This window comes from Gallus gallus, chromosome Z, assembly GCF_016699485.2.
Source record: "Gallus gallus isolate bGalGal1 chromosome Z, bGalGal1.mat.broiler.GRCg7b, whole genome shotgun sequence".
NCBI lineage: Eukaryota > Metazoa > Chordata > Aves > Galliformes > Phasianidae > Gallus > Gallus gallus.
This window is the reverse complement of record NC_052572.1, coordinates 40,996,890-41,017,570: the sequence shown is the minus strand read 5'-3', so window position 1 is coordinate 41,017,570 and position 20,681 is coordinate 40,996,890. Positions and strand designations below refer to the sequence as shown.

At 39.2% G+C, this 20,681-nt stretch overlaps 1 protein-coding gene across 4 annotated transcripts in view; it reads right to left on the bottom strand.

Moving 5' to 3' along the window:
- NTRK2 (neurotrophic receptor tyrosine kinase 2) overlaps positions 1-20,681 on the bottom strand; it is a 210,252-nt gene that overhangs the window by 89,356 nt on the left and 100,215 nt on the right. For all 4 annotated transcript variants that reach the window (XM_015280249.4, NM_205231.2, XM_015280253.4 and 1 more), the window contains one exon: positions 1,159-1,347. In XM_015280249.4, coding sequence (XP_015135735.2) covers positions 1,159-1,347 — 189 coding nt within the window. The remainder of the gene's footprint in view (positions 1-1,158; positions 1,348-20,681) is intronic.

Sequence of the window (20,681 nt, the reverse complement as noted above, 5' to 3'; positions counted from 1 at the left end):
TATTACAGCATTTAAGCTTTGCAAAGTTGGAGACAAAGGTCAATGACCTCTGCTTATGACCTTATGACCTAGGCAGGCAAGCCCTAAACAACAAATTGTGCTTTGAAGCAGCATCATTCCAGGTAGGACAGAGGCAGGTGGTAGCATCCCTTAGTTGCATGCCCAGTGTTCATCAGCTGCATAGGGAATCTCTGGAGTGAATTCTCAGAGAAACATATTGGACTTCCAGGGAAACTGTATGTACACTTGCACCAAAACAAGCAAACAAACAACAACAAAAAAAAGAAAAAAAGAAAAAAAAAAACGGAGGCAAAAAGATGGCTGAAAAACTTAAAGACCTAAATGTACTGATGAAAAATACTAAGTACTACAGCTGCTATTAATCACAACACCATCTAGGTATTTTTTCAGTTATCTACTGCACCACTAAGAGCTGGTTCAAAACCCAACACTTTACATGTCCAGTTCTACAACTTGTCATAGGTTTGAAGAGCAGTAGATGAAGTTAGGGATACTCTTCGTTAGTCATGTGTAGTTCATTATTTTTAACTCTTCATTGTCTTTACATTTTATCTTCTAACTGAGCATGAAATAATTTGTATGTGACATTTATTGTCCACTAAAGAACTTCATGCTCTTTTTAAAAATATTTAATGTCTTTTCCAGCTACAGAGGTTGAGCTATACAGCTAAATTAAGATAATGGAATTTTTAACCTTATTGATTCGTAAAACTTCACAAATTCTTAGATTTCAAAATCAGGTTATGTTCCTTACCAAAACAAAAGCAGTGAGTATGTAATGATACTGACTGCTGCTTCTGACCCAGCATTTGTTTTCTCCCAAGAAAGCACTTAGTGCAGAGGACTGGCTAAAGACCACTGAAATCAATGGAAAGGCTACCAGTGACTTTGATGGAGTATGGACTGGGTTTTGAGCATAACACTAATGAATTAACTGACTCATTACGAAGTCTGAATTTGGCTTTGACAGACGTAAAGCAGTTAATCCCATGTACATTAAACAAATTGCAGGCATTTTAACCCCACCCTTTCACTCCCAGGAATTCAGACTCTTTTTTCTGTTAGCTCTGTTAAGGAGCCCCAGCACTTGCACAAGAAAAATGAATGACTGAAGTACACATAATTCTTTGTACTTACAAGTATCTGGCTTGAGCTGACTGTTGGTAATTCCAAAGTACTGGGGATTTTCGATGACTGGAATCTTTGTCATCCCAATGATGACCGCATCTGGACCTCCCTCAGAAGAAGATGGAGTGTTACTGCCATTTGAGATGTGATGGAGAGGACTGGCTGAATCGTCATCATTGCTGATAACTGAAGAAGGACCTAGAGTTAGAAACAGAGATTTGCCTTAACTCAGCATGTTTCCTTTCCCTCAGACCATTCTTTTTTTTTTTTTTTTTTTCCTTTTTTCAACAGTTTAACCTCCATCCTGATAGTCAAACACTCTCTTCATGTGCTTTGGTGCATTCTTACCTCATGAATTTTATACATATGGGTGGACATGTACAAATGGTAGGCCATTTGGAGTTGGAATGTGAAATAAATTTTTGCACTGATAGATCACCTAGACTACATATGTCAGGATTCAGCATAGTATATCACTGGGGAAGTTCTCCAAATTTGATGAAATCCTTCTATCATTCTCTGAAATAAGCTGTGAAATACACATATTAACTTTTTCAACTTAAACCTTACTCAGATCACCCAGCAATAATGCCTTTTTCACTGATGGGGAAAGTTTTGTCATTTCTGAAAAACAAAATGGCTGAGGGTCAAGACTGAGTGGACAGTGTTGACAGTCAGAGAAGGTACAGGTCACGTGCCCTAAGTAGTAGAAAAGACATATCACATCCCTCTGCGAAATATGGAGTCACTGCACTCAGGCTCCTCCTGATCAGAACGTTCTTCTGTCTCCTCCAGCCCCATCCACACCTGAGACTACTCATCTTCCAGGAAGAGGCTTATTTTGGTCAGTGATTTATTGACAGTTTTTGTTCTATTATCACTCTGTGATTTATACTTCTAACTAAAGTGCCATGGAGATAAAACCTTATAACAAGTTGAAAAAAATGCCTAGCAGTGTTCCACTTGTGTGAGCCAGGGGGGCTTCTGATCTAACAGCAAGATCAGTGCAGATACCATTTGAGCTCTTGTGATCTAACCCTGCTATCTAAATTCTCCATTACAACTTCCAATTTACTGCCAGTATTCAAAGAAAACCAGTAATCAACTAGAAGTAATAATATTTTGCGTAAACAGACAACTGAAGAGCCAGTAGAGATCAAAAACATCGCATTTTAGATAATCCTCCATCCAAATTAACTGGTGATTTTGAGGAGGCATTCACGTCATCTAATGTTAACAATCAATAGATGATGCTAGAAACAGAATGATTCACTCTTTTGATGCGCCTATCCTGGAAGGGCATCCTCAGAAGACACCTTTGTTTGCTTCCACCCACCCTGCTAGAGAAGGGAGTAGCATAGAGGAGTGTAGGGAAGACTAACAGCTGTGTTTACCCAGGACATGAATTGCCCCTTTACAAAGTGTCCTACACTGGGTTTTAGGTTAGACAGACTAGTGCAGAGGCACAACCGTTACAAGCATCCCAGCACAAAAATGGCACCTGTGTCAGTGGGAGAGATGAAGGATACAGAAACAGAGAGACTGGGAACCAACAGCAGGTCCTGTAGACCCATCACAGAGGATCTGAGACAAGATGAGGATTTACCACAGAACAGATGCGGTACACTCATGGTGTGGCTCACAGGAGTAAAATAATTTGGCATGTGGCTATTCAATCCTAGCTTTAGAGACTCAAGCATACTCCCACCCCTGTCCTGCTTTGCTTTCTCCCCATTTGGCTTAATGGTTCATGAGGGAAATGTTCTCATACTTTGAAAAAGTACTTCCCTCCCCCTAGCCTGAAACATTAGAGGTAATTTTTCAAATGCCTTGCACTTCACTGGAAAGTCATTGTTGACAAATGTAAGTGAAGCCTAGATCTCTGCAATTTATCAAGCGAAATACTAATACCAAGGCTGTTTTTGTCATTACCGATCACTGAGATTGATTCTACTAGGAAAGCTGCCAGGATTAAGAGTTTTTGGTGAAGATTTCTCTAATGAACTGCAGAACCTAGCAAACTGTGGGAAATGGTCCCTCAGATGACACACAAGATACTTATATAAAGTCACAACGCGTTTTTCAGGTGTGTGAGTTGTGTGTAGTGGAATTAGAGTGCAAACACATTTAAAACTGTATGCAATTTTTTTTGTTGAGGTTGTTCTAAGGCCTCTCAAATATCTGAATGTAAAGCAAATGGCACCAAAAAGCAAGAAGGCAGGTACATGTTTTCTTGGGAAAATGCAGCTCTTTTATAATAATAGAGATCTTGTATGAGGGTCAAATCCCTTCTTTTACAGCAAATGGGCAAGTGCTCCAGCCTCTGTAATTTAATAGAGATGACAGCAAGGAAAAGTGTCCATTACATATATGTTAGAGTGGTATAATGAATAGAATTTCATTCTGTTTGTCATATTATTTCTTCACTACTTTAAGGCCCAATTTTGCACAGTGAACTATTTTTTTCAGTCAATGTAAACTGCAAAGTCCTGCAGGTGAAAAGTAGCCAATTGTTCTACAAATCTATTTACTCAATTAAGATAACTGGTACAAAATTGTCATCCTTGTGGCATGAAGGAGGTTCCAAGTGTATTAGACTCCCTGATGTAGATGAGGGAAACCTGAAAATCTAGATGATTCCTCCACAGTAGGAAACAGTTTAAGAAAACGTAAAATGTAGGACATTTCTGCTGTGTCATTGTCATCCACCATCATTTATTAGTAATGAATCAGCTCATGCAATTGTCTTTGGAAACAGTTGTTTGGATTAAAAAATCCTGTTTCCTTTTACTGTATATTTCTTCCAGTTAAGCCAAATGCAACAGAGCAGATGGAAATTTTTGGCTACCAGAGGCAGTTGAGCTCATACGCTTTCAAAGAGGCTTTTTTGCTGGGATCTTACAGAGAATATGAGCAAACTGACAGACAAACTGTGTCAATACTTGCATATCTGCCAGACTGACCACTTGCTGTGAAGATTCATTTCATTTTTTGAATGCATTAAGTCACATTACAATTACAGACCAGCACTGCAGCTCACTTCTCACAGCAGCAGCCTATGACTGATATTCCAGTAATGCAAAGCCATTTTCCTGGATGCAAGATGAGCCTATCATCTGTGCTGACAAGAAATTAGAATTGCCCTTTTCTGAATTTGCAGTGAGCTCAAATCAAAAGATAATTTCTTCAAGTACCTTAAAGTATGGTTTCATGAAGATTAAATGGGGACACTTCATTATTTGTCAAAGGCAGAATGAGTATGACAATTACCTGCAGTCTCCTATTATTGATTCTGTTTTTTATCAAATCTGCTGTTGGTTTCACATCCAAAACGTGGAAATTTTAGACAAAATGTCTTTGGTGGAAGTTAAAATCATGGGTTGTGAGTAGTCATTACTTATTGACAATAGCAGCCTCATAGTCAGCTCGAGCTTTTAGGAAAAATGTAGAGGCTTTCCCTGCCTTCACTATGCTGCCTAACATCTTCCTTGTTACCATTTTTTGACTGCATTTCTTGTTTTAAGAAGACAGAAGCTGGAGCCAGATGAGAAATGGTAGGCTGATCTAGAGAAGAAAGATGAGAGCTGCACATTGCAGAGCTGAATTTCTCCACTCTCTGACGCTGAGCTAAGAAACTGTCCATTCTGCACAGCCTAGGTTCAAGAAAAATCCCTCTGTGTAGAAAAAAGCAGCTATCAGAAAAAGTGGTGACATGTAAGAAAACCAATTATATTCTAAATTGACGAGCTATAGAAAATCCAAAACACTCCTCATAACCCTAGGCTGTGAATGATCCCAAGACATGGCAAGGGGATAAGTAGGAGCAGCAGGCAACTCTTGCTGCATGCCTTGCATAAAACTGGAGACAATCACATGTTATGGGGGAAGCAGGGTCTTGGCTTATAAGCACCAGTGACAGCACAGGGCACCCCTCCCTGAACACAACTCATCTCCGCATCTCTGTGCTGCCTCTTCAACACAGCATCTCTGCACTGTCCTTGACTTACCTCATGCTAACAGATATAAATTTTCTTAGATTTAGGAACTAAATTTGATACTAATAACAATTTTCAAAGCATGCTGTTATTTCTGGCCAAAAGAAACAGTTTCATGATCATAAATTACATCCTTCCATTCCTCTCCTGTGCCATCAAGAGGTAATGCAGTTCTAGCATGTATGTTCCCAACACATGTACACTGTTATTTGCTGGGGCTGGGTTTTGCTTCACACTATTCCAGACTTCAGCACATATTTAAGAAGTTTGCTGTGGCAACACATCTGACTACTGGCTGCCACTGAAATAATCCACATGACATTCCTGTGTGTGAAAGTATGGAAAGAGCCCTATAGTGAATAATAGCATGACTCAGCCAAGCAGGCTCAAAAAATAAAAATGAGAGGTTCTCAAAGGCAGAACTGGAAAGAACACATGGTTTTGGTTTGCATCTAGCATGGCCTTGTAGGCACGTATTCTCAGACTTCAGTTCAGATGGTCAAAAATTGATCACTGCGTCCATCAAATTCTCCTTTCACCTACTGTGTCAAAGATATAAGCAATTTACTTCATGCATATTTGCTCCCTAAACTCTAGCAAGATCTCTTGAAGACTGCAATATCCTGCATCCCCTTCACAGAACATTTCTGTGAGTTATACATCATTTGAATTATCCCTGAAGTCACTACTAATGTCTCAGCCATGCTGAGACTCATAATTACCAAAAACCAGCCTATTTTAGCATTGTGACAGGGGCTGTTTAGTTACAGGTACATATATGCTTAATCAAGTAAGAAGGTAGCTCAGGTAAAAAGGATTATTTATAGAGCTGATTTTTGTGCCATGATATCTTATTAACCGTGGCTTGTTCCATGAAAAATGACACTGATGGCCAGAAAGATTTCCCAGTTGATTTTGCACTAGCATAAGCTCTTCTTGCTTTGAGTCCATGCAGGGACACACAGTAATGATACACCACAAGCCAAAAGCAGGACAGTAAATACATGTCACATTAGTCAGCATCACCTCTGATAGATTTTAAGGCCATGATGAACCTTCTCTCCTCCTGGGAGAGGTACATCTAAATATCTTGTTCTAAAACAGTTTTCTCAAGACTTTACTTCCTGTAGGCTTCCATATTTATCTTTCACTCCCTTTAGAAGACCACTTATGAGTCATGGCTTGGCACACTTTTTTTTTTGACCCAGGTGCTACAAACATTACTTTGAATACTCTTTGGCATTCCCAAATTCAACTGCTATAGGTAACTGTGATGTCGAATAATGTTTATGCAATTCTATTAGGCTGAATAAGAGAGCCCAGTCTAATAGAAGGTAATGCAATTATAACAACATTGTTTTATATTATTGGTCTCTTAAAATGCTCCACGCTGAATAAAGAGAATTGAATTAAGAGCCAAAAATAGAACACAAGGAGAAAAATAAAAGCCAGCTGAATAAGCTTCCGAAAGAGCAACCAGCTTAGACTCACTTCAGTTAGTGAAGCTGTTCGAAGTAAACTTGGATTCTTTGGCAAATCCTGTGTGGGCTTGTTAAAACGATGCTCTTTGCTTTGCAACTGCTGCTGCTTTTCATGAGGGAAGGAGCACAACACAGTGCTCCTGTGCTTTCTCAGCAGTTCAGCTGTGCTGAGCAACAGCTATTGTTGCTTCTCCCCACCTTCCAGCCAACCCCTTTTTGTCTCATATCTCTAACAGTTTTCCAGAACAGAGCCATCAGTGTTAGCCACAGTGCTGTCATCTTAATAGTCCTCGCCATAGTCAGTTGCCAATAAATGTTATGGGATTAATACCACTTTGTTTGTGGTGAAGGAGACAGAAGATCACCCCAGGCAGCCTTATACCCAAGCCTCTCCTGATGGAGCACACTGCTTTTCAGAGCTCAAACAAATGCATGCCCTTCCATCCTGGTACAGCACACCAAGCCAAAAACTATGTTGCAGACATTAAGTCTGTGACTCAGAAAACTGAGACTTGTCAGGCTTGGGTGTTTAGAGGATAAATCTCACAACTTCTGACAGGTATCATTAATCTGTTTAACAGATTTGCATCCAGCAGTACTTGTTTAAGCTTGCATTCCATTGTTTCTAGATACACGAGGTAAGAAAATCTTTCTAATGCTGCCCAAAATGTTCATTTCCCATCCAGAAGCATGTCTCCAGGAAGTCAGAGGAACCAGAACGGATGTTGATCCAGAGAGACAGAGAACTTCCCCACATCCAGCAGATGAATGCCTGAAGTCAGCACATGCTTCAGAGACTCCCTCTCCAACAATCTCTAAATTACAGAGGAAAGGGGACTCCTTGGAGAGCTCTTGCAGGAGAAACTGGCTGGAAATAGAGGCTTAAAATCAAGAAGCAGACTATCGGAGCCTGTTCACCTCCAACTACTGCAAAACAAGGAAGAGGCATTTCTTCAAAGGTCTTAACAAAGACAGAGAACTTTGACAGAGTCAAAGTTTAAACCAAGTGACAAAGTCTCTGCTTTTGCTTTCACATGAAAATCAATGTTTTATATTTCCATATTTGCTGCAGCTTCACAAGAAGACCAAATTGTTTTGGTAACGCTGTATCACTTTCAAGCACAGAAAGTAAGTTAGTGACAGATTATTTTCTTCCCTACACAGAATAGCTTAAGCAATAGGTACTCACGACCATAATTTTAAAAAAGGTATGTTTGCCACCTTCACGGTAACAAATCTTCAGTGTTGCCAGGTATCAAAGGTCAGCTGCAGTGACCAAAATGCCTTTCCCCTAAAATGCATGTTCTTGCTGGAAAACTTGTTTCAAATGCCTGACTCCTCTAGATAGAAATGAATGTGCAATCTGTGTAATTTCTACTGAAATGGCTCTGCACAGATTTTAGCCACTCAAATATATCATGAGGCCTTTTTGTTGTTGCTTTTCATCTAAGAGCCACAGCTGTTTATGTGTTGATTCAGCTTTATTCTGAAGCAGGATTGTGAAAGAGCCCTAGTCAGTGCCAATCTAACTGCTTTTTTCTTTCTTTCTTTTTTTTCTTCTCACAGCCTAATCTATATTTTCATGTATGCAAACATTCACACACCCCTTTGCAAACCTAGTGCATTCCAGAGGTCATAATATCTGCAAGGGAAGTTTCCAATTAAGGAAAACACCCTAGAATCCCCTAGAGGGTTGCTTCATAAAGCAAGTGATTCCCCAAAAACCATGCAACCTACAGGATGCAGGAACAGACCAGATGCACAGATGTCTAGGTCTGGGACAGGCTGACAAGAAAGTTCACCCAAGAAACCTATTTTTCAGCACTGCAAAACCCTGTAGGAAAGAATAAGAGGTCTCTAATTGTCCTTGTTTTGGCTGAGATTTTTTTTTTTTTCCTCAGAGGCTTGCATTATGCTGTGTTTGGGGTTTTTGATGAAAACTGTGCTGTTAAAACAGGGATGTTTTCGTTGCTGCAGAACAGTGCTTACACAGAGCCAAGGACTTCGCAGTGTCTCATACTGCCCTGCCAGGAAGGAGGCTAGGCAGGGAAAGAAGGGGGTCAGAGGCAGGACAGCAGACCCAGACTGACCAAAGAGATTACACACTGTGACATCGTGCTCAGTGATAAAAGCTGGGGCTAAGAACGAGGAGTGGGACTAAGTTCAGAGCGAAGGCGTTTGTCTTTCCAGTACACTGTTATGCATGATGGGCCCAGCTTTCCTTGGAAGTGGCTGAACATCTGCTTGCCCATTGGAAGCAGTGAACAACTCTCTTGTTTTGCTTTGCTTGTATATGCAGATTTTGCTTTAACTACTAAACTGTCTTTATCTGTCAACTTGTGAATTCTAGCAGTTTTCTGAGTCTCTCCCCCATCCCATTGTGGGGAATGGGTGAGAGGCAATGTGCTGCTGTGCTGCCTGCTAGGTTAAACCACAACAGTAATGCATAGTGCTTTTCAAGTGCTGTCCATAAAGCAGGGAGGATGGGCAATCCCCTCTGTCTTACTCCACAGGTGACTGTCATCAAGGATGCCAGCAAAGCCTTGTCCTGCAGCACAGGCTCTTAAACATGATCACCAATAAATCCTCACGGTTTGTCTTCTGTGAGGCACATGCTAGCTACTATTATTGCTGTTTTGGAGGCAGCAGGAGGAGCTCTGTGTGGCTCACGGATTTTGCCCTGCACTGCAAGTGGGATCTTTGTCAAAGCCACAGGCAGGACAAGGAAGAATGGCCAGCTTCTGCTGCCAAAACAGGCAGCCCCCAGAAGGTTACAGCCCTACTTCTGCTGTAGGACAAATGGTGGCCATACAGCTGCCTGCTGTCTCACAGACAAGTCTGCAGTATCTGTAGATCAGATGGTGTGCCCTCTCATAAAACATGAGGAATTTATGGCCTCTTGTTATTGGTTGTCAAATGAAACACAGATCAGAGACAAAAATCTAGAAGGAATGGGGTGTATTAATCAATAGAAATATGTGAGTCAGAGAAGTAAGGATGCAGGGCAGCAGAAAACCTGAAAGAAGAAAGGGAAAAATGCTTTATCTTTTTTAATATAGATCACCAAGACCACTAACTATAGACACCTGCAGGTTTGGATATGTAAGAAACGTGGGTAAATTACAATCCTTCAAAAACACAATAGTGAAAAATCACCACAGTCATAAACAAGATCAGCTGGAATGTACTTGTTCATATCAAGTGAGAAAGAATAATTAACCTCACATCAGATCCTTGTTGCCTTTCATTTCATTAAGAAACTAATTAACAATAGCTTACCTCAACACTTCTCATAAATAATATAAGGATTAACATTCTCATTCCTAGGACTAGGAATGTTTCTCTGTTGTCTAGAAGATTAATACAAAGTGTACAGAAGCAAGGCTGTTTCTCCATGCTGCTTTGACAGTTAAGTCTTTATCTGAGAGAATAGCAAGGGCATTTGGGATTATCAACCAGAAGAATTTTGCAAAGTCTGTTCAGATAGACATAGTTAGAAGATAAGGTAGATATGATACATCGTGGAGAAATATACCCTGATACCTCATTGTTGTGTATTTTCTAAACAAGTTGCATTAAACTATTTCCCTTCTATAAAGTCTCCCTGACTGTTTCAAGCAGTACAGAGCTGCAACTAACAGGCCTTTTCTATCCAAGCAGATCACTTGGAAACACAACATAGAAATCTCTAAACATACTCAGGCCTGATTAAAAAAAAAAAACAAAAAAAAACAAAACAAAACAAAAAAAACCTGAAGAATTGGCTTTCTCTTTCTTTTTTCTTTCTTTTTTCTTTCTTTCTTTTTCTTTTTTCTTTCTTTCTTTCTCACTTCTTTTTTTTTTTTTTTTTTTTAATCTTATGGAGATGTCTGAGGAGGTGCATAAGGACAGCCTTCAAGATTTGCATAGAGAAGGAAACAATATTTATATAATGCTAGATGGGAATGAGGAGTTACATGTCAGAATTCAGTCAAGAAAGACTGTGGTAAAATGTTATGAAACCTTCTTCAGTCTGTGGAAATGCTCACAAAGAAGTTCAGAAATCTCCTCTTCAGGAGATTTTAAAGCTATGTCAGGTAAATATCTATCTAAATAAAACTACAGGTATGTTTGTTAATGGCTTGGGAAGGGAATTACGGTTCCTTTTCAGCCTTATTGTTCCACGATACCAAAATGTAGACCTTGAATGGTCTTAAGGATAATGTTTTAACTCTTCAAGTAGTGACTTATTTCTACTCAAAATCGAATGATGTCTGCAGCTCAACAAATACAGAGCTTATATACATAAGGTATGTATATTTCACTGCATTAGCAGTTTACTTTTCCAGGCTGCAGAGTCAAGATAGGTCCAGTCTGGTGAGAAATACATCACTAACGTATGAACCCAAAGACTAGAGTGGATCAACCAGAATATAACTTATTCCATCGAATTCTTTACTTACAATTTTTTTCTTTTTTTTTTCACCTTTATTATTTCTGCAGATTCCATTAGTGGAAATACTAGTTACATGACACTGTAAAATGAAGTCTTGTACTGATTCACGGGTTTTTTTAGGAGTACAAGACTCTTACAGGCACCAAAATCTCCATGAATTATAAAGTCAACACAGTATTTCATTGAAATACATCTTTCAATTTGTTCTCAACAAATGTCCCAGCATAATAGTTTCCAATTCTTTTTTCATTTACATTCACACTAGCTAACCTTAAACATGGCAATCTTTATAGAAGCAAAACTAAATGATTTACCTGCAAAAAAACCCAAATGTCATGCTCAAACAGTAAACAGTATCTTAAGAAATACTGCACTGCTGTCTACTCAGCTCTTACTGAGACTATTCTACAGCCCACGTAAATATTTCTTGAGCTTGCACTGAATCCCAGCCCAGCACTTTCTCATCTCCTGATATTCGCCATCCTTGGAAAAAGGCTTTGAAAGCAAGATTCGAGGGTCCATCTACACATGACATGGAGAAAATGGGAAGCTGTTGAATTAATAGTCCAACAACTACAACTTGTCAAGGACTCCACTGTGAACAGACTTTGAGTGCCACTGACTCAAACATCACATGGTTTGGGGAGGGATAGGGTTAGGGTTAGGGCTAGGGACTGCTGAAAGAACAGAAGAAACTTCAGCACAGAAGAAAGGCTGCCCAAAACTGACTCTCACTGAGAACAAAGCAGGTGGCAGCTTACTTGGCAATGTTGAATGATTCCTATTTTGTGTGTTTCTGTCACAACACCCTAATTCATTTCCTCTGAAGCCTCTGTTCCTAGAGCACTAGGCGACTCTACACTTCTTTGGCTTTCAAACAGAGATCCTACCTCTGCCATGAAAACCCTGCTGGCTTCTGTGGGCAAGTCAGTCTTTTGGGAAGATTTTTGGTGATCAGCAATCATGTGTCACTAGGAATTCTGGTAATAGCTAGGTGAAGCATCAACCAAATTTTCCAACATGGAATAGTCCTAGCAACACACTTACACTAGCTTCTAGTGATCTTCAGCACCTCTAAGAAATCACATAGAAAACATATACATATATATATATATATGTCTTTCTCTTAATTGCTTTCCATTCCCATAGTTACAGCTTTCTGTAATTTGCTCAACTGGATATTTTGGGACATGGCCTGAAAAGCAATTCATCTTTGGAGATGAGAAGAAGTTGAATGGACCATTTGGAGGAATTCCCATCTCTGTCAATACAACAGATCAAAGATACAGAATTTATTTCAGAATAACACTCTTTCTTCCTTAAGTGCTATTCCTGAAGCTGTGAAGCCTCACATCCTCCAAACTCTCTTCAATTGCAGATCTAAAAATTACTGCAGCAGAGAAAGTGACACCCATGGACAAAGAGGCATCACCTCAAGTTTCAGCCTGCCCCTGCACCATCATACACAAACTGTGAGATCAAATGTACAAGTTGACTGACTTGACTCTAGATGTTGGCCCTCTACTGCCATTCACAGCCATATCCTCTTCCTTGCCAAGGAACATGCCTCATCCCCCACAGATTTCCTCTCCCCTGTCTCTTTCTTTAGAACTGGTGCTGTAGTAAGCAGGAATCTGCCCTATGCAGAAAACCATTTCCACCATACTAGCTAGTTTAGCCATCCTGGAAGTGGTCACAATACAAACTAAGCTCTATCAGTTTTGCTAATACAGATTTGAAATTGAATACATTAACTATGAAATTCATCATGAAAACACAATGAGGTTTTGGCAAACTATTAGAAGGATCACTGTTTATATTTTGCAGAGCTCTAAATAAAGCAGTGTTTCTCTCTCTCTCTCTCTCTCTTTTTTTTTTTTTTTCCCAAGACGTTGCACAGAATATTTTCACAAACATAGAATCATAGAAATGGTCAGGTTGGAAAAGACCTTCAAGATCATCAAATCCAACCACAAAGCATCTTCAGCAAAGCCAGACAGTTTTACCAAATATTTTCCTCTATTTTTTTTTTCTGATGGTCTTTCTCTGTTTCTTTACTGACTCCCTTCTTTTTGAAGAGTTTTGCTTTCCTCCTTATAACCAGTTTTCTCTTTTTCTCCTGACCACTTGGTCAGGTTGAGCCCTTTCTTTTTTTGGTTGGTTGGTTGGTTGGTTTCTTTTTTTTTTTTTTTTTTTGGTCATCACACTGAATTGTTTATCTCCTTGCAGCTTCCCACCACCTTGTAAAACACTTCAGCTTGCAATTATCCATTTGTGAATATCCACTTATGGCTTAGTGTGTTGTAATTTAGATATAAGCATTAAATAGCGTTAGTACCTAGTATTCTCTATTTTTTTGAGTAACACTCATTTATTCTCAAACTTCCCCTTTTACGAAAAATTCAGTCATGGCTGTTTCTTAGCAACATATTGATCAGAACAGATTTACATGGAAATCAAATCCTCTCAGAAAGGACCTGCTAAAGGAAGCTGACAATATAGCCTTATTTCCGACCATTAAAAGCAAATACTAACATGCAGAATACAATGTCTTTTCTGTGTAAACTTAATGAATATATGCAGAACAAAAACACCAAATGAAGTAGAAGACTATATAAACTATCCTAATTTGTGTATCTCTGAGTTGATCTGCAAACATAATCTGCTTGCCTTCAGAGACTGCAAAACAAAACAAACTGCACACAGCCACTTGATTCTTGTCCCTTGCACTGGACAAGAATAAAAACTGGAATCTCAGTGGTCCTATACAAACAGGCCCAAATGCCTAGATCACAAAAGGCACACACATCCACTTCCACATGCAAAAAAACTGCACACTCTTACTTCATGTGTGCCAGTCCTAAATCGACAAGCACCAGACTTCTCTGTACAAACACAATCACTTAGTACTTCGTTCTCTGGGGTGCCCAGATTCACACAATTTCAGCGGAATGGAAGTTTTTCATTTTCAGTCTGTAGAAAGGACCTGCTTTCCCTGAAGAGTTTTCTACACTTTACTTATTTTGCCAGATCAGGGTTTTTTTGGTGGGTTTTTTTTTTTTCTTTCATTGTTTTGGTGCTTTGGGTTTGTTTGTTTTTTGTTTTTGTTTTTGTTTTTTTGTTTGTTTGTTTTGATTTGTTTTGGTTTTTTGTATTTTTGTTTTTAACACAAAATAATGCACTGAACTCCAACTAGCTAGTTCTTTAGAAGTACAGACGAAAACATATATGAGGATGGCAAGAAAATTTGAAATCAAATGCTAAGCATGAAATACTACAAACAGAAAAAGTGAGACAGTAATACAAAAAGTCTAATTCTCTTCATTCTAATATCAACAGAGAGTAATTTATTAGTGACAGTGGTGCAAAATGCCTGTGAATGTCAGTAGAATCAGAACTGCTGTATTTATATGAAGAATAATGGTATCCTTTTTGGCAAATGAAGTCTTGTGCTGCTGTGGCACTTAGTTCTGTCACTGAAAGCAACGTCTACAATATATGGCCACACATGAATTATGTTAGGAATGGGTTAAAGTAATAGATCTGTATTCTTCCCAAGAGGCAAAGCCAAAAAGGTAATTGCCCATATTTGTACCACTAGGTTACAAAGGATGACAGTTTCATGTATTTGTAATGGTTAGCTGAAAATCTATAAAATCCATTTCTCTTTCTTGCTGAGAAATTAATACAGGATCAAAACCTGAAATTCCAACTCTGGTTATGCTCACACAAAACTCCCAGGGAGAAGATTAAAAATGCTGCAATTTGTTGCATGCTACCAAAAATGTAAAGATTATTTACACAAGGCTGCTGTTGTGATTATTAAAATTAGCAAGACCTAGATCTTTCACCTTTCATTCACACAGTCACAGGGACTGAGGGAGGAGAATAAATCAGCTTGCTGGAAATCGCTTATCCCTGGAGTGGGCACCAGCAGAAGCAAGATCCCCCTGCCATTTCTCCCTTCAAATCTCTTCTTTAGGGCCCAAACAGAAACAGGAAATGAGCAATGAAGAAAGGCTGAGCAAATTTAAATACAGTGCAGCATGCTCATCCTGATGAACATGCAGAACCCATACAGGTGTTTTCTGCCTAGGTGCACCCCTTGGGAAGCTTTCAACTGAGCCTTGTGCCACAGAGACATGACCTCATAAGTGACAGTCCAGGAAGTGGCCTACACCTGTCAGTTTTGTTGGACCTCTGCTGAAATGGCTGAGCTGCCCTGCAACAGAGCTCTCTATCACTGGTGAGGCACTGGCTCTGTGGACAGGATGCCACACAGCCTTGGGGCTGGGGTCTGGCTACCAGCTCACTCCACTGAGTTGTCTTATCCTTGGTGGCACACAAACTCATTTAAAAGAATATGCAGTTCATCAGCTGAGTGGTTTGGATGTTTTCATGCTCCAATATGACTTTAGAGAGTACCAACTTTTCTTACTTCACCATCTGATTTCTTCATGTGGGAGCAAAATCCATGGAACAAAGACACAACTTACAACAGCTATCTAACCAGTCTGCAAAATAAAGAAAACCTTAAGTACTGAGCTACAAGCAACTTGTAAAGTGTTAACTTCCCCTTCTAAGTTTTTATGAGAAAGTAAGAATAAGAACACCATTAGCATTTTTAAAATGAAACTTAATTTTCAAAAGTAAGGTTACAGAAGATTTCACATATTTTCTGTCACTTACAATGCCCTCCTTCCCAAATTTCATTTCAAATTGCCAAGTAATTATTGCCAAGAAGTTGATTAATATTTATACTCAGGGATATTCATTACATTGCATAAGTAAAAAATACATGTATAGGAATCACCATCACCTAGAAAATAGTGATTCAGGTACCAGAATAAAGACGCTGGGGTCCCAGATTAGAACTAAGACAGCCTTGTTGAATTAAAGTCACTCATCTGCATTTAAAATCAAGTTTCTAAGTACATATCACACACAAGCTCGTTGAGCCCTAACAGTAAAAATTCAATTTCTTCTGTTGGTAACACACAACCAAAATTATAAGATAGCACTATTTTACATCTTCATAATCTTCTAAATGATCGTTTTGTAGGGGGAAAAAAAGGGGTGAAACTATGAACAAATACAGCTTTTACATGAAATCTGGCTAGAACATTAAACACACAGAAGTCTTACTGTTTTGGAATTAAAATTGCTTCTTTTTTTGGCATTTCCTAGGATATTTACTCCTACAAATGTTCACGGACTGTGAATTTTAAGCCCTAAAATTTATCATTCCCACATAGTAGGAAGTAATTGTACTTATGAATGGCAAGTATTTAAGCTGGTCTCTTAGCTGATTTTATTTGTTAAATGACCTGATCCATTCCTTTCTTAAGTCTTATTTTGAGTTCCTCATAATTTTGCATCCCATCCAGATATATTCAATGTTGAACAGATGTTAGCACGTTAGCCACGTGGCATAAACATACACACGGTGCAAGGTCGCAAGAATAAGGCTGCACAAGTTGTTCACTTGCAATTTCAATGTGTAGGTAGCAATAACAAAAAAGTTTTAGATTGTTAATTAAGCATCTAGACATTATTCAGGTACAGTTTAATGTGGCGCACTAACAGTCCTGCCTAGAATCCTGAAGCAGGCAGGACCACACGCAGATGCACAATTTCTTCTGTCTGTAACGGCATTAATGACACAAATCTCAGAGGAATAAACACTCCTCATTTATTTTATAGGAGAATACAGTGCTGCACTGCATCCAAGGTCAGAGTCTGGGCTTTGGTGCAATTAAATGTGGCAGGCAAGCATCTTCACAGACACTTTGCATCCTGCGACATGCAGGTGGGATTCCTTATGAATGCAGTGAGTTAAATTTACATTTATATTCTGTATCAAACAAATAAATCTTACAGTAGCCTGATTTACAACATCTGAACCAAGACCCATAATGCCTCTGAATGGGGAAAAAAAACTCAGAAGCTTTTCTGAATTTGCCTCTCCTCTTAGAGACGATCAAAACCCTTTCTAAATAGACTGATGACAGGATAACTCAGTCTCTCTGCCATCAATCCTCAGTCTCTCTGCACAGTCTGCCAAAAGCTGCCCTTTTCTGGTACAAGTATCTGTCCCCTGGCAATCACTGATCAAACCACTATCAAACCACTATCTACAAATCACCAGTGGTTAAAGCTTCTTACAGCTTGTGCAAAATTCAGACCATATGCCAGAAGGAAAAGTGTTAGCACTCCACGGTAAGGAACACCAGTCCTCAGAGGCCAGACCACCAGCTCATGACAGGTGACAGCGGGTGACAGGTCTCCGAGTAGGCTGCTCTAACAGAAGCAGGCCTGCGTTCAGACTCCAACAAAGACTGAAGCCACAGCAGGGAATGATAACATAGCACCCCTCTGAGAAAGGAAAACAGGAACAATTTTTCCCTTCCTCTTGAAGAGGAAGTGTGGCTCTTTCTTTACCCAGGAAGAGATTATGTCAGCTCCCAAGGGAGAGCCAGTGATGACAAATGGGAAAAGTTAACCTTACATCCCATGCAATGAGTAAAAAGTTGGACTCTGAGCACTCTGCTTCAGAAGCCATACCTCAAATGCCTGGTGGTTACTCCAAGCCATACCTCAAATGCCTGGTGATTACTCCAGAAAGGAGACACGTGGGTAATTCACAGTCAACTTACCTGATTTTGGCTCATACACTCAAGAGTCAAGAAATGTAGTTTCAACAGCATGGGTCATATTTAAAAAGCATTTCACGTATTGAAAAATAATGGGAAAGCTGAGCAATCAGAAATAACAAAGGAGTTAAAGCTGATGTGGCATAATCCTTCCCAAGACACACGGGGGACTGAAACATCACTGGCTTGCTACCCAGAAAAAGAGCCCTCGCCAAGACAGGCAGGGAGCTGAGTTACAACACATACTGTACCTCATTTTGTCACAAAACTACTTTTGGCTTATAGAAGATAAAACTAAAACTTCCTAGGGCTATCTAATCAGCTGATATTAACAGAAAAATCAGTGAGCAGGCCTACCATGAGAAAAGCAATACTGATATTCCTTTCAACTTTAAATGTTCTTCCTCAAACTTAAGGTAACGCACACTGCTTTTTTAAGTTTTGTATGGAAGCAAGTGCCTTGTGTAAGTGTTTTCTTCTGCAAATTACAGGTATGCCAAAACTTCACTCTTTGTTCTAACTCTACTCCTTGATTTGTGATGGAAGAAGGGAGAAAAAAAATGGGATTTTTTCAAGAGTCCTAAAATATTTCCTAGCGGTGGCATAACTTATGACTTTATGGATTAATTACATACGTTTGTACCAGGAATCTGTGATATTATTAGTCCTAATGACTTTCACCTTGGGACCACCTGGGGCAGAAATGTTTGAGCTAACTTACCCCAGCACCATGCAAGACCTCTTGAGGAAGCATTACAATTGGCCTCACGGCACATGTCTTTGGAACACTTGCTTAGGAAGCAAGGCCTGTATGAGGATGGCTATGGGAATAAAGGCAAGATGAAAACTCAGCGTGGAGTGACAATGAACTGAAAAAAAAACATTACCTAGCTTGGACAAATGCTTATATAGAACTAGTTGTTTTCTTCAAACATGTTCCCTGAGGCAGAGATGAAGCGTTCATTACTGAGGCATTACTTACTTCAATATTGTACACACTGAAATTCTGCTAAAACTATTCCAGGATAAAACACAGCAACTCCTCAGTAGGATAACACTAGTCATCAAGAAACTGCACAAAGAATTGCCCATCTGGCTTCAAAGACTTTCATCATTTTCTTTTCTTTTACTTCTCATATCCAATATTAATTACTAAGTCATTGAGAAAGTATCACCTGTACTGTCATAAAAATCTAGCTCCCAGCACACTTACATATTTCCCTTTTGTTGATCAGCCCTCTTGGAAAATGCCATGAGTAGAGCAGTCAGTTGAATATTCTGCTTCTTTTGGATGTGTAAATCAGAGAGCATGTCTGCATGGCAAAAGCCATGTGCTGTAATACATACCATGAAGGCATAAAAGATACTACCACATTCTTATTCTAACTCACTCCAATACACTGTTTGGGATTTTATTTTGTGATTATTATTATAATTATTAATGGTATGTCAGACACAGATACAGACTAGCAGATGAGTGGCTGGGGAGCAGCTCAGCAGGAATGGATCTGGGGGTGTTGGTGACAGCAGCTCAGTGTGAGCCGGAAGTGAGTCCTGGCAGCCAAGGGTGCAAACTGCAATTAGAGTGTATTAAACACAGTACAGCCAGCTGCCCAAAAGGGGTGATTGTCCTGCTAAATTTAGTGTTGGTGTGATCTCATCTTGAAAATTGCTTGCATTTCTAGTCTTCACAATATAAAATGGAAATTAAGGTCATTGCAAGCATCCAGAGAAGGGGAACCCAGCTGGCAACAGGGCTCCGAGACACGTCCTGTGAGGAGAGGATTAGGGCACATGGGATGTCCACTCCAGAGCAGATGAGGCTGAGTGTAGACTGCAGTGGTCTCCCTGTCTCCCTGAGGAGGAGAAGCAGATGACAGGCTTTGCTCTTGGGAATTAATGGCTGGATGTGGGAACAGCACAAAGCTCTGGCAAGGGAGGATCAGACTGGACATTAGGAAACATTTCTGTACCATGAGGTTGGTCATATGCTGACACAAGCTTCCAAGAGAGGTGGTAGATGCCCCATGCTTGTCAGTTTTCCACTGAATTATCCTATTCTGTTCTATTCTATTCTAGGAACTACATCTGAAGTTTGCTGTGATGAAAAACACAATAATGGCATCAATAAGGGTCATGGGAATAAACCTCAAATTTTCAAAATACAGTAGGGAAATGAACTGTATAAACATATCAAACAAATTCTTTTAAGTTACTGTTTTTCAACTATTGGAACAAGCCATTCATTTTAAATACAGTATTAATGTGTGTACCAAACAAGAACTGTAACCCAAATTAATTTTCAGCTCAATATCAAATACACCTTTCTGTTCTCTTTACCCACTTTCTCCTGTTGCCATACACTCTGAATTGCAATTTTATGTTGTGAAAAGACTATTTGGTTGAAATTCCATTTTCTGTTTACAGACCATAATGACAGTCTCTCTCTTTTATTGCGAATTCTGCTCTGATGACGAAAGTCCTGGAGCTCTGGATAGCAAGTTTGAAGCCAAACAAAACACTATCATTTAAACATGGAGTGTCTGTCAGCTTCAGTGAATTAGCTACAGAACACTTAGCTTAGAAACCTTCATACTAAATGTGAATTTAAAATCATTTTCATAAAACTGCAAAATACAAAGACCTGATTATGTGCAGCTACTGTGTTTATTTTTGTTTTAGGGCCTGATTACTATTAAACTCTAGAAAGATGCATCAACTGATCAACCCCAAAACTGATTTTTAAATTTACTTTGCACTTAATATAGTAACAACTGGAAAGTAATCTTTGAAACTTATTTTTATATGTAAATGAAGAAAGTGTATTGATAAAGCAATTTATGATACTAAAATCTAATACAGGCTGTTTGTAATCTTTTTCCTCATTAAAAGGAGAAGAAAGAAAGGCAAGTATTTACAGTAATACTGCGAAGTTACAGTTCATACTCATTTTTTAAAAAATGAATCC